The following is a 13,715-nucleotide window of genomic DNA, read 5'->3' on the forward strand; positions in this document are numbered from 1 at the left end:
TCCTATCGATTATCCAATAGCCGAAGAGGACATCGGATGTGTTTGAAAGGTCAACTCGTCACCGGGCAAGATTGCCCAATCGTTGTTTGTGTTCTCGGTTCAGTAGTTCCACCTACACTAAATGTAACCAATTAAATACGCACTACAGCAACACACTTCTCCTCAATAGGCTACAATAACGGAAGTTTGGCAATGACGTCTATTATTACTTGAGTTGGTGAGATTCTCTATCCAATGGGCGCTTAGGACGTGCACACATTTCTTATAAATGACAAGGTGACGGTCTTTTGCTCTACGTTCATTGATCCCACTGGGTAACAGAGAAGCTAATTCCGGACCCTCCAGAAAACGCAACTAACCGGTAATATATGCTGTATATGGTCTTTCTTACATACACCGAGAGTGGTCCGTTTTTTAATGCATCCGTCTGTGACATTATTAGTCTGCGAATGAGCTGTCAGAAAAAAACGGTTCTAACTACACCAGCCCCACAGCTATGTCTGCCAATGAATGTCACCTGATTCGCATGTCACTAATTTGCGTTAATGTGTCTAAAGTTATACCTCTAGTTCCATATTGCGCATCCATGCAAAAGGTTTTATTGTCTCTACACGGTACTGCGCGACTGATTATGGAGTTGATGGATGTAAGATGTCAGAATCCGTCTCCGGGCCTTCCGCCTTTTCATTCGTGCACCTCTTGCAAAGACCCTGCAGTTTGAAGTTGAAATACGAATTCAGTGTCAGCCTTGTTTGCAATACATTGCGCGGATATACCCCTTTGATAGTTTGCGCTCTCAACTGTCTATCGGCTGTCTCTGGTCCTTCGTAATTCATTTTGACCTTCAGCTACAGTGGTTAGCTTAGCAACTTGATATTGAGACTTGCTTGCTCCGGCGGCGTGTCCCACCAAAGTGCCATGACAACTAGTTGTGGTGTGGATCCGCCACGAGGTCAGTCTTTTGATTACAGTCCAAATATTTTACGGCTCGTTTTCCAATCGAAAAGCCAGTTGACAGATTGGGTTTAAAGGACAACCGACGTCACTTTTTTTTTTTTTAACTGACATCAGAAAAACGTTTTATAGCATCTAAAATACCCAAAACACACAGTATGATATTTTTAGTCAAATGCAAAACACCAATAAAATGACTTAAGGTGTCCAAATTCTGCAAAAAAATGGAGCTGCGAATTGGGCATTTTCAGAAAGTCCCGCCCCAAGTTCGTGACGTCACGCCAGGACGTCTTGCATTGCTAGTGAATAAAAACAATGGCTTCAGATTCGGAGAATATGCTTTCTTGTTACACATCCAGTTATGAATATGATTCAAATAGTTCTGAAGAGGAAAGCATTCATGTTTGCAATCGATTAAATACTTTATTTGTGCCATTTTGAGGCAACATCTCTCACCCAAAAAAGAGGCACAAAATGGCGACCTCCTGTGGCCACCTGCGTTTCCACAGGCTGATAAATTCCTTATATGGCACTCGGACGCCCTCTTTTTGCGGCTTTTGGGTGCAACACGAGGTCCCCAGACCAAACAAGTACAACAGAATACATTGACGTGATGGAAGGACCGCTACAATGCGTCTTTTTTACGGTCAGGGGCGGTCCTTTAGTGACGTCACGTACGGACTTGTCACCAACTCAAAAACGAGACTTCCTGAATATTCAGCGCAATTCTTAAAATGTAAAATATAGCTATATGCGGTGGAATCTTTGTAAAATACGCTCAGTAGAAGTCATTTGAAGCCATTTTACAAATTATGGCCACAACTTGTCCGGAGACGTCGGTTGTCCTTTAAGTGTCCTCCAGGCTTCAGGAAATGGCGCCTGTGAGCAGAGGAGCTGTAGCCCTTCACTCCGCTTCATCGGTAAATTTAAGATCTCCTGTTGATCCAAGCAGTCTTTTGTTGACAATTGGATTAACCTTATAATGAACTGTGGTGACGTACAATATATCGCTAGACTTGACATGCATCATGTTCATACGATTCTCCGCACGTATTTCAGTCCACCTTAGTTGGCAATATTAGTGTTCTCCCAAATTGTCCTTCAGGTGTTTAATCCAAATGTTCCCGAACGTGCATAGCGAAGACATAACGGCAATCACAAACTAATTAATGATGATGCAGCATGCTTAAAACTTTGCTGATAAATTTCAGTCAATGTTGAAGTTTCATTCTGGGACACTGCACATAACAATGACACAAATTGCAAATTGTCTCATTCTCTTAGGTTCTAGCCATGTATTCCTGTGCAAAGTTTGTCACCTCTCCTGCTGTGGTAAGTTGGCACGAACAATTTTGCTTAATGCCTCTAGTGAGTTCGCTCAAAAAAATGCAAGTAAAGATCACGAGAGCTTTTAAAGCAAACTAACCACCCCAAAAGTTAAAGCAGGAATACAACATATGTAGCAACATGACACTATGATTTAATATTACGTTTTGAGAAGTACATTTAATTACATACGGTGATTGATTTACTTATTCAATCCTGTGTAGACCAAGACGTAAAATATTCAGAGGTCGTCAGCGTTAAGTGTTGTACTTTTCATATGTTTATACAGTAAAGTCTCGTTATATCGATATTATCGCGAGTCAGAAAACATGCCGCCGATATAACCGTACTATCGATATATCCGTCCTGCGCCGAACTGCATTAATGGGGGGGGGGGGGGGGGGGGGGGCAATAGGTAAATGGTGGATCTTTGATATGGCATGTCATTTTAGCATTGGGTTCATGTATTGCGCATCTAGCATGCTTTTTGTACAGTAGTGAAGTGAAAAATAAACTTGTGCATTAAATAAAAACGTCTTTACACTTTTTTAATGACTATTTCCTTTCAAAAATGCAACCAATGCAAAATCCTCACGTTGTTCTATACACACGAAACCACGAACGCCAGCATGTACAAACATGAAAAACAGTGATTGTTGCAAGCGATAAAGATATCGGAATAAAACAATTAAATACAGGGATGGAAAACAAAAACGGCAACGTTTACATTACTTGCGTTGAAGTATTCTGCTGCACGTCAAACTCTTTCGCGATGAATGATTTGCTTGTTGGCTTGTCCTCCACAGCCACAATTGCCTTGTACGTTGTTCGGATATCACAATTCTTGCGTTTCCCCGTGGTTGAAATTGGTGTCAAACAACAATACTGTATTTCAGCTCTGCTACACCTTTTTTCTATTGTGCTCGCGTATGACAGTTCAAAACACGGAAACCGGTTACGTGACTGGGGGATCTTTAATACAGTATGTAGTTTTCAAAATCATCACGCTTCAGCAGACAAAACAATAAACATTGTTGCAAAAAACGTTTGCATTCATATACAGTACAGTGTACATGTATACAAAACACTGCAACGCTTGCATCTTATTATGCAATTAAAAAAAATCTTCAATCTTCTTCTGCTTCACATCTTCACCTTTTAACATAAACGATTCAATCTTGTTTAACATTTCTAAAAAACCTGACGCATTTTCTCTGGATTCTAAGTAAGATCGTGCGTCCATAACACTTTGCAACGCTTGTGTCTTTGTTGCAATAGGTGTGTATTCAGTTGGTTCTTCATCCGCATCATCCTCATCATTATGGGAATCTTCTGGGGCATACTTGGCTTTGATTTCTGCTGCGATATCAGCATGTTTCGTTTCGCCATGGTAGAAAATGGCATCTGCTACACTGCCCAAGACACGGGAGATGGTCATGTGACAAAGTCACGTGACCAACGGCGCAACCGATACAGATTTCGATAATGGTGGTACTGTATAGAAACCCCTAAGCAAATATCGATTCACCTTAAGTATCTTTTGTATCGATATAAACATAGCAAAATGGCCGGCGGGAGATGAAAAAGACCACCGTATTAACCGGATTATCGTAATAACCATGAATCGTACTAAACGTAACTAATTATACATAAAAAGCCTAGAAATGTTCACGGGAAATGAAAATAGTATCGTAATAAGCAGTATTATCAATATAACCGATATCGATATAACGAGACTTTACTGTGTGTGTGTGTGTGTGTGTGTGTGTGTGTGTGTGTGTGTGTGTGTGTGTGTGTGTGTGTGTGTGTGTGTGTGTGTGTGTGTGTGTGTGTGTGTGTGTGTGTGTGTGTGTGTGTGTGTGTGTGTGTGTGTGTGTGTGTGTGTGTGTGTGTGTGTGTGTGTGTGTGTGTGTGTGTGTGTGTGTGTGTGTGTGTGTGTGTGTGTGTGTGTGTGTGTGTGTGTGTGTCTGGATCCAGATTGGCTCACACTTTGATACTTGTAGATAAAGTTAGTGATTGTTTCTGTATCTTTTGTAAATGCTTTGAAATGAAATCTGAAGCTCTTCATTGCTGAATATTTTACTCTCTTGATTTTTACACTGTCTAAAATATCACTTTTTGCTCTGATTGGCCTCAAAAGATGTTGCACTCAATTGTCAGAAATTTTAGTAGGTCTCTATAATTAATAAAATGTAACAGTCGTGAGCACAGTATTTTCCCTCGTACATGTAGTTTTATTTTCCTCGTTCTATGTGTTATGTTTCTGGCATTGGAGGTAGTGAGCCTTGGCAGCGGAAATCTTTGTGGCTATCCATACTAGCCATTAGTACGGCAGCCTCCCCTTCCATCAATGTTTACTGTGCTGTCTCTGACCACTCCAGGCCTGACAACAATCCACAGATGGATATTGGATATTGGATATGCCTTTATTAGTCTCACAGTGGAGAAATTTACATTTCACAGCAGCAAAGTGATGAAAGGAATGAAAGTAGAAAAACAAAATACATGAGCTGCTGGAAAGGCAGCCACTCTTGCGGCGTCGTCTTGAAGTCAAAAGAACAAAAAAAACTTGAATAACACATGCTGCTTAACAGATGCTTTTCACTCTATCCCATCTGGGATTTGCAAGTGTGGTGGAAAGACATTCGGCTTCATCAATTTGCACTGTATCCAATTTCGAATAAATCGACTTGATTGCCTTATTCAACGGACAGTTAGGACAGCGGAAAAAATTATTGGCACCGCTCTGCCCACTCTCGAGGACTTGCACACTGCAAGACTCCAAACTAGGGTGCAGAAAATCATACTGGACACTCCGCACCCTGCCCATCACCTTTTCCAGCTACTCCCCTCAGGCAGGCGCGACCGATCCATGCGCACCAAATCCAGCAGACATTTAAACGGCTTCTTCCCCCAAGCCATTAACTCTTTGAACAGTAGCCCAAATGGAATTGTATAGTGCCTCTTTGCAATTTTTTTGCTGATGATACTAGTGCAGCGTGTTCTACCGGAAACAAATTCCTTGTGTGTTCTACATACTTGGCAATAAAGACGATTCTGATTCTTATCCAACACATGGGGTAAAAAGTACAGTGAAAAAGGAAAAAGCACGGCTCATTATTAGGACATAATAACGAGCTGTTCTTGTTTTTGGCAGGCAGTACAGTTATGTTTGCCAGTCCATATTGTGATGGACCGGCACAGAAATAAAAATACAACTCACCACGACACTTGATGAAATGTTTGTTACCAATCTTTGCAGGGAACATTGCTAACCACCACCTTTTAGGCTGTCTATTTTCTATTTCTGTTTACACAATTTGAAAACTGCAAACGTTTTGGATCTGAATTAAGTTCCCCCCACATGGTTGCTGACAGTTGGCGAAAAATCAATTTTTTTAAAACAATGCTGTACAGCACTGGTGTCAAAGTCAAGGCCCGGGGGCCAAATCTCGCCCACTACGTCATTTTATTCGGCTCGCAAGGGCAAATCAAACCTTTGAAATTCCATGATGCTTGCTAAAGTCCGAACAAAAATTTCTTTTTGTCCTATGTAAATCGCAATAAGAGTCATCATTTTTGACTTGAGATTTGAAAATTTGTTATTTCTCAATTTGTTGTGCATTTTATATGTAATAGTTGAGGGGATGAAACATTCTAATGGCTTCCCCAAATTCATAACTGCACTTGAGACGAAACTGTAACTATAATGTGGACCGCGCCAAGAAATGACTTTGACACCCCTGCTGTACAGTATACAGTAATGTCTCGTTATATCGATAGTCCCGGTTATATCGATACTATTTCTATGCACGTACGTAGAAAATTACATGCAAACAGGGTCGGATATATCGATAGTCCCGGTTATATCGATATTTTTTCGGACTTCCTTGAATATCGATATAACGAGACTTTACTGTATATTCTATAATGACATTGACATTTTAAAATCATTGAACTATTAGACTTGAGTCAATTAAGGCTTAATTTTTGTCACCGATCATGGGCAATGCTTGGTATTATTTCAAATGATTACATTAAATGTTTATTAAAGAACATTATTGCATTTCAATGTAAATGAAACGGGAATAATTTCTGAGTGTGTGACTCCTGTCTGTTAAATGTGATGTAGCTGCGTGGAGGGTCCAAAGTCCTTGCCCGGCCAGTCGCTGTCTCCTTTTTTAACAGACCAGAGCAGGTAAGAACTAGAAATCATGTGCACCCAGTTACTCAATCTTAATTTTTCAATTTTATCTGTTATGTCAGCACACTGACTTGTTTTGTCAAAAGTATTTGTTGTTGTGGGGTAATTGCCTTGGTTTAGTGCCGAATCTTCAGTGCACCACCTTCCATCTCACACATTGCTGGAGCCTTGTCAGCTGTCTTCAGGCAGTCCGCGCCAGCCAATCGCAGGGTACACCTGGAACGCATCACTACACACACTCAGCAAACAAGCATATTCTCATTTTTGAAGAAACAATCGAATACGTCTGCGCAGGGTAGTGACAATTCGTTGCAGCAAACTGCTGTTCACGATTCAAATTTAGTGGTTAATGGGAGTTATTTCAGAGCTGTTGCGGCACATTGGATATAGCAAAGCAAAGGAATTTGTTTCAGTAGACACTAGTAAGATATATAGTGCTAAATCTGTTCTTTGTCTTTGTAATATCGTACAATATCAAAATAGCACAGGATTGATTGTTTCGTAAGTAAAGAAAATTGAAAATGTTTATAAATACATTCTTTGACTTGAATTAAAATTGTTTGTTGATATATTAGAAAACTAGATTTTTTCTGAAATATTTTTTTTTCATTTGCAATTTCAAAATATCATGCTCCAATGATTGTATTTTAGTTTATTTTAATTGGTTTTGTATACTTCGGCAATCTAGTTAAATTGGACCCCACCCATATTAGAATTTGGCCCCATTTTCAGACCCAGGGGGCCAACTGCGTACCTGGCAAACGGAGACAAACCACCAGCGCTCACGTTGACACCTGGGGACAATTTAAAGCAGAGTTGAGCAATCGATGCCCTGCGGGCCAGATCCGGTAAATAGTTGAGATTCGATTTGAAGTACGGATTTACTTTCCGCTTACTGGACGGCTAATAAGAGAGGAGGCAAGCACCATAGCAATGAGCATCGAATACTTTGTAGCATCCCACGGCGTGCTTCAAAAGTTTGTTGCACGACATCAGCTGAGCAAGGCTGTCATGTTTGCTAATTAAGCCGGGGTAAGAGACAATGAGTGAGTTGGAAATAAAAGTTACCACCTCACTCGTCTCATTTTGTCTCCAAATTATCAGAACTTTGTATATATTTTTATTTGTGTACCTGTACTGTATGCTGCAGTTTGTGGGCAATATATTGTTGTACTTAGTTGCTTGTGTTGTCATACATGGATGTTCGTTGTACTAAATTCATCCTGTCTACTTGATAACTAATGTTAAGCAGATTCCTTACTTACAGACAGTGTATTGTCGGTGTTCAAATACGAAGGCGGAAGTAGTCGCCGAAACATGTCAGGTATTTGAACACCGACAATACACTGTCTGTAAGTAAGGAATCTGCTTAACATTATACATGGATGTTGTTTACATGCTTCGATGCTCATACAGGACAGATACTGTTACATAAAACAGTTTAATAATACATTTAATTTCTAAGCACCTTTCAAAACTCTCAAGGACACTTTACAGTCACAAGCTTTTTTTGTGCGGGCTTTTTTTGTATTGTTCTGTTGAAGTTTGGGATGGACTGTTAACATATGCAGCTTTTTTATATGTAATTTATCTTGTCAATTTTTAAAAATCAATGAGGCCCCCAGGCCAAAAACTTTGCCCACCCCTGATTTAGAGTGTTCAATCAGCTTTCCATCCATAAACAGTGTCTTCTTCTTTTCCTTTCGGGTTTTCCCTTCAGGGTTCGCCACAGCGAATCAGTGTCCTCCATCTAACCCTGTTTTGTGCATCCTCCTCTCTCACAGCAGCTCCCTTAATGTTGTCTTTAACGTCCATAAACCCCCTTTTTGGATTGGATTGGCCTTTATTGGTCTCGCAATGGAGAAATTTACACTTCACAGCAGCAAAGTTCTGAAAGTTTATGGTCTTCCTATCGTTCTCCTGCCTCGATGTTCATGCATAACCAGTGTAGCAAATGTTGTTCAGGAATTTTGTCATTCACTGTTTTGGCCAAGATAGTGATTGACGTATTTGATTAAAATAACTATATTTACATTTGTTTGTGGTTGAATGCTCTGCTTGAATTTCTCAGAAGCCCAGTGAGTGACACACTTAAATCTTTCTCTTTCATATTACTAATCATAACTTTTCGTGGGGGGTGATACTTGTCATTTCCAGGCTCTGTTGCCGATTCAGTCACCAGTCCTGACCCGCGCTTTCCAGACAAGTGCGGTCTCTCGGGACATCGACACTGCTGCTAAGTTCATTGGTGCCGGTGCTGCCACAGTGGGAGTTGCTGGTTCTGGAGCTGGAATTGGAACCGTTTTTGGTAGCCTCATCATTGGCTATGCTAGGTAATTTTTTTTCTTCACGTCAGTGTTATTAATTAGTGGTTGTAGCTCCGGTCATCCGATAATGTAATTAAACTTGGTACATGCTCATCCACACGAATCAGAGTTTTAAAATGCACATACCGATAAGCACCTGACAATATTCATTGTTATTTAATCAAAAGTTTGTCTAATACACACCTAAATTGCTTAGCGGGCTTTCTGTGGGTACAAAAAATATTTGAAAAGAGGAGGGAAAACTCGTTGGAGGTGTTTTGGATTGCAAAAGTAGAATAATCTGTAATTCACAATAAACATTTTTCAAAATGCAATGTCTTCTGGAATGACTAAAGTTTCATCATGAACAGTCGAGACCTTGGTTAGTTAGGTGGAGTGACTGTGTTTGTGAGTTTATCTGTATTCTTGTCCATTGAGCTCGAGCATCCTCACATTCTCATTTTTGCTATCCTACCTATCATTTGCTATCCTGCCTGAACAAGATAACTTGGAAGTACGTGTCAGATAAGATTTTTCAAATGCTTAGGAAAGGTATTTTATCTTGAAGGAGCCTCGAGCATATGTTTCTCCTTACCAATCCTAACCCGCTATTATTTATGGAAGTAATATTGAAAGCAAGAGGCTACCAGCAGAGTTGATACACTATGTGACGTTTCTGACTCAAACCTTTTTGTCACAAATGGATAGTAAATGATGCCAAGGAATAAATGTTCCAAGCAAATGGAAAGGTCTGTTTTCATGCAAAATGAAACAACCTGATAAACACAGTTTTGAAATCTATTAGTGAATGGGCAATTTCGAAATACATTCGAACCTCGGTTGTCGAACGTCTCTGTGATCGACCAAATCAAATTTTAACCAGAAAATTTGAGATTTTTATGACCAAAAGGCGGTTTTCCACCAAACTGAGCAAACTCAAAAACGCCATGATGACTCCTCACCTTCCTTACACGTCAGTTCCTCATGTAACATTCATTGTAAGCAGAAGTGTTTGTTGTGATTTATGCAAATTTGAGTGGTTTTTTTTCTCTGCCAGTGTATTGGCCCCTAATCATTGGTTCATAAAATTGTTTCGGATTTCGAACAAATTGCTTTTTGTGCAACCTTCTTGAATGGATTATGGTCGAAAAGAGAAATGATTATAAATGTAACTTACAATGTGTGCAATTCATTGTTGAGCATTTCATGTTCCATTCACCTCCAACTTGGTGTCGTTAAATAGCTAAACAGCTGAAAACGCGTGTAGGAAATGCAGAATCATATGTGGCACACGCTCAGAAGCAGAAGCGTATCATGCCGTTTTGCACGTCAATCGTATTTCTTGGCTGAGAACGTTTTCAAGATTGAGAGAAGCCAAAATATAAATCCCAATTAAGATTGTGGTTCATCTTCCAGTTCTATTTGAATAGTAGCAGAAATGTAATTTGTTTGATACCTGGCACTGAAATTTCTGTTTTCTTCAGGAACCCCTCCCTAAAGCAACAACTTTTCTCCTACGCCATCCTGGGCTTTGCTCTATCCGAGGCTATGGGTCTCTTCTGTCTGATGGTGGCATTCCTTATCCTGTTTGCCATGTAAATCTGGAAACGCTCTTCAGCATCCTTTTACACCTCTCCCATCGCCTCTCCATCAAAGTTACTCTCCCTCCATTCAACGGAGGGAGTGCTGATGTTCCAGAACAGGAACTGAAAAAGCGCTGATGGGCCATTCCAATCAACAGAATTTAGAGTTGAGGCTGATACACCTCAGTATACATTTTTATGTTCTGTACACATTTTTCTTCAGTTGAAAAATATCTCAAATAAATGGTTGGAACAAACTCGTTCTTTAATTTCCATTTTTGCCTTTTCTTTATAAATCTTTATCATGTTTCTGTCCTGAATGTTAATTTCGAAGAAATTCTATTAATGCTACAATAGCATGTTCTTCATGAGGTTGACACTACGGGTTATTTGTAATTGAGTAAGTGTTGTGTTGATGTACTTTATTAAGTAACTAAAAAGCAAACTCTACTTGGATTGTTCCAAATTGCATAACATTGAACCTGACCATACATATTCAAGGACACTAACATGAGTACATCACTCAAATTTATTTTAGTCTAGTTCCTAGTTGTTTCACTCTACAGCACCAGTCGTTCTTTCCTACGCATCAGTCCTTGTAGTAGTAGTACTAATAATAATAATACATTTTATTTGAAAGCACTTCATCAATGTAGCCACAAGGGGGCACAAGCCAGTGTCTTATTGTGCCGGTCCCAAGCCCGGCTAAATACAGAGGGTTGTGTCAGGAAGGGCATCCGACGTAAAAATTTTTGCCAAAACAAATATGCGAATCAAACCTCTGAATCCCATACCGGATCGGTCGAGGCCCGGGTTAACAACGGCCGCCATTGGTACTGTTGACCTTCAGGGTGCCAGTGGAAAGTGGACTACTGTTGGTCGACGAAGGAGAGGAGGGAGGTGTGCCCGGAGGAAAAGAGAGAAATTGAACGCCAAGAGTATAGAACTAAGAGTAGGAACAATGACAGGTAAAGGTCGAGAGCTGGTTGACATGATGTAGAGAAGGAAGGTAGACATACTGCGTGTCCAGGAGACCAGGTGGAAAGGGAGCAAGGCTTGAAGCTTAGGGTCAGGGTTTAAGTTGTTCTATCATGGTGAAGACGGAAAGAGAAATGGAGTTGGGGTTATCTTAAAAGAGGAGTTTGTTAGGAATGTCTGAGAAGTAAAACAGTATCAGATAGAATGATGAGTCTGAAGCTAGAAATTGAAGGCGCGAACTTCAATGTTGTGAGTGGGTATGCCCCACAAGTAGGATGTGAGCTGGCGGAGAAGGAGAAATTTTGGTTGGACTTTGAAGTCATACAGAACATCCCGAGAAGTGAGAGGGTTGTAATTGGTGGAGACTTCAATGGACATGTTGGCGCAGGAAACAAAGATGATGAGATGATGGGCGGGTTTGGACTCCAGATGAGGAAGGCTGAAGGACAGATGGTGGTTGACTTTGCTAAGAGAATGGAAATGGCTATTGTGAATACTTTAAGAGTGGAATCAGAAGTACACAGGTAGACTACATTTTGTGTCAATTGCGCCATCTAAAGGAAATCAGTGACTGCAAAGTAATGGTTGGTGAGAGTGTAGCCAGACAGCATAGGTTGGTGGTGTGATGACGCTGGCAGTGAGGAAGATGAAGTCAAAGTCAGCTTTATTGTCAAATATGCTAATATGCATGACATACAGCACAGATGAAATTACTGTCCTCTCGGACCCAGCATGCAAGGCACTTATAATTACTTTAACAAACATAAACATGAAAACGCCAATTTGCCGGGAGAGGGGAGCCGCTGCGTGTTCACGCGCCGCCATCTTGGGGGGAAAAAAAATGAAAAAATAACAAATATGACAACATAAAGACACAGAGTCATTCATTCTCAGAATCAGAATCATCTTTATTGCCAAGTATGTAGAACATACAAGGAATTTGTTTCCGGTAGAACACGCTGCACTAGTATCGTCGTCAAAAAAACTGCTAAGTGGCACTATACAGTTCCATTTTGGCTACTGTTGAAGAGTTCAAAGAGTTAATGGCTTGGGGGAAGAAGCTGTTTAAATGTCTGCTGGATTTGGTGCGCATGGATCGGTAGCGCCTGCCTGAGGGGAGTAGTTGGAAAAGGTGGTGGGCAGGGTGCGGAGGGTCCAGTAGGATTTTCCGTGCCCTTGTTCGGATTCTTGCAGTGTGCAACTCCTCGAGAGTGGGTAGGGCGGTGCCAATGATTTTTTCCGCCGTCCTAACTGTCCGTTGAAGTCGGATTTTGTCCATTTTTGTGGCGGCCCCGGACTTGCTATACCCTCTTTGTGATGACATGAAGCAGTTCTAGTTGAAAGAGGAGAGGATCAAAGCATCCATGTCAGCAGTGGATCAGGGACGTCATGGTGGAATTTGTACGTCTGCTACAAGCTAAATGTTGAAAGCAAACACGAAGCTGTAGCATCCATTGACGAAAAGACATTGTCTCACATCTCATGAAGAAACCAAAGGCTGAAGTGAGGACACAATGGTGGAAGTTGAAAAAGGAAGAGTGTTGCATGACATTTAGGAAGGAGGTAGGACAAGCACTGGGTGGGCAAGAAGTCCTTCCAGATGACTGGCAAACGACAGCGAACATAATCAGAGACACGGGTCGGAAAGTACTTGGTGTATCAAGTGGAAGAAAGATAGATAAGGAGACTTGGTGGTGGAATGGGGAGGTGCAGGAGTGTATACAGAGAAAGAGGTTAGCAAAGAAGAAGTGGGACACTGAGAGGACTGACGAGAGTAGACAGCAGTACAAGGAGATGCAGTGCACGGTTAAAGTAAAGGTGGCAAAGGCCAAACAAGAGGCCTATGATAATTTGTATGCTCGGCTGGACAGCAAGGAAGGCGAGACTGATCTTTACAGGCTGGCGAGACAGGTGGCAATTGTGTGATGGCAAGATGTAAAGAGTACTTTGAAGAATTGATGAATGAGGAAAATGAGAAGGAACAAAGAGTAGAATATGTTACTGTTGTGGACCAAAACATAGCAAACATTAGCAACGATGAAGTGAGGAGGGCGGTGAAGAGGATGAAGAGTGGAAAGGCCTGATGATTTACCAATCGAGGTATGGAAGTGTCTTGGAGAGGTGGCGGTGGTTTCCTGACTGGGTTATTCAACAAGATCTTAGACGAAGACGAAGTGTACTCGTCCCCATTTTTAATAACAAAGGAGATATGCAGAGTTGTACTAACTACAGAGGAATAAAGTTGATGAGGCATACAATGAAACTCTGGGAAAGAGTAGTTGAAGCAAGACTAAGAGCAGAAGTGAACATTTGTGAGCAGCAGTATGGCTTCATGCCAAAAAACAGTACGACAGATGCAGGGTT

At 40.9% G+C, this 13,715-nt stretch overlaps 1 protein-coding gene across 1 annotated transcript; it reads left to right on the forward strand.

Annotated features, from left to right (window-relative positions):
• The first annotated feature begins 249 nt into the window (after positions 1–249).
• LOC148885965 (ATP synthase F(0) complex subunit C2, mitochondrial-like) lies at positions 250–10,630 on the forward strand. Its single transcript, XM_089018910.1, has 5 exons — positions 250–361; positions 2,239–2,286; positions 6,413–6,478; positions 8,642–8,817; positions 10,275–10,630. The coding sequence occupies exons 2-5, from the start codon at positions 2,248–2,250 to the stop codon at positions 10,387–10,389; spliced, it is 396 nt and encodes a 131-aa protein (XP_088875036.1). The 5' UTR covers positions 250–361; positions 2,239–2,247; the 3' UTR covers positions 10,390–10,630.
• Positions 10,631–13,715: the final 3,085 nt, after the last annotated feature.

Source organism: Hippocampus bargibanti, linkage group LG17 (assembly GCF_051943395.1).
Source record: "Hippocampus bargibanti isolate YZ-2025 linkage group LG17, ASM5194339v1, whole genome shotgun sequence".
Lineage (NCBI taxonomy): Eukaryota > Metazoa > Chordata > Actinopteri > Syngnathiformes > Syngnathidae > Hippocampus > Hippocampus bargibanti.

What these genes read in the sequence shown, in the direction of transcription:
- LOC148885965 (XM_089018910.1), top strand. Translation starts at nt 2,248, where the DNA reads ATGTATTCCTGTGCAAAGTTTGTCACCTCTCCTGCTGTG. An exon ending in TTGTCACCTCTCCTGCTGTG is followed by an intron (nt 2,287 to 6,412) that starts GTAAGTTGGCAC and finishes AATGTGATGTAG; the next exon opens with CTGCGTGGAGGGTCCAAAGT. An exon ending in TTTTTAACAGACCAGAGCAG is followed by an intron (nt 6,479 to 8,641) that starts GTAAGAACTAGA and finishes TGTCATTTCCAG; the next exon opens with GCTCTGTTGCCGATTCAGTC.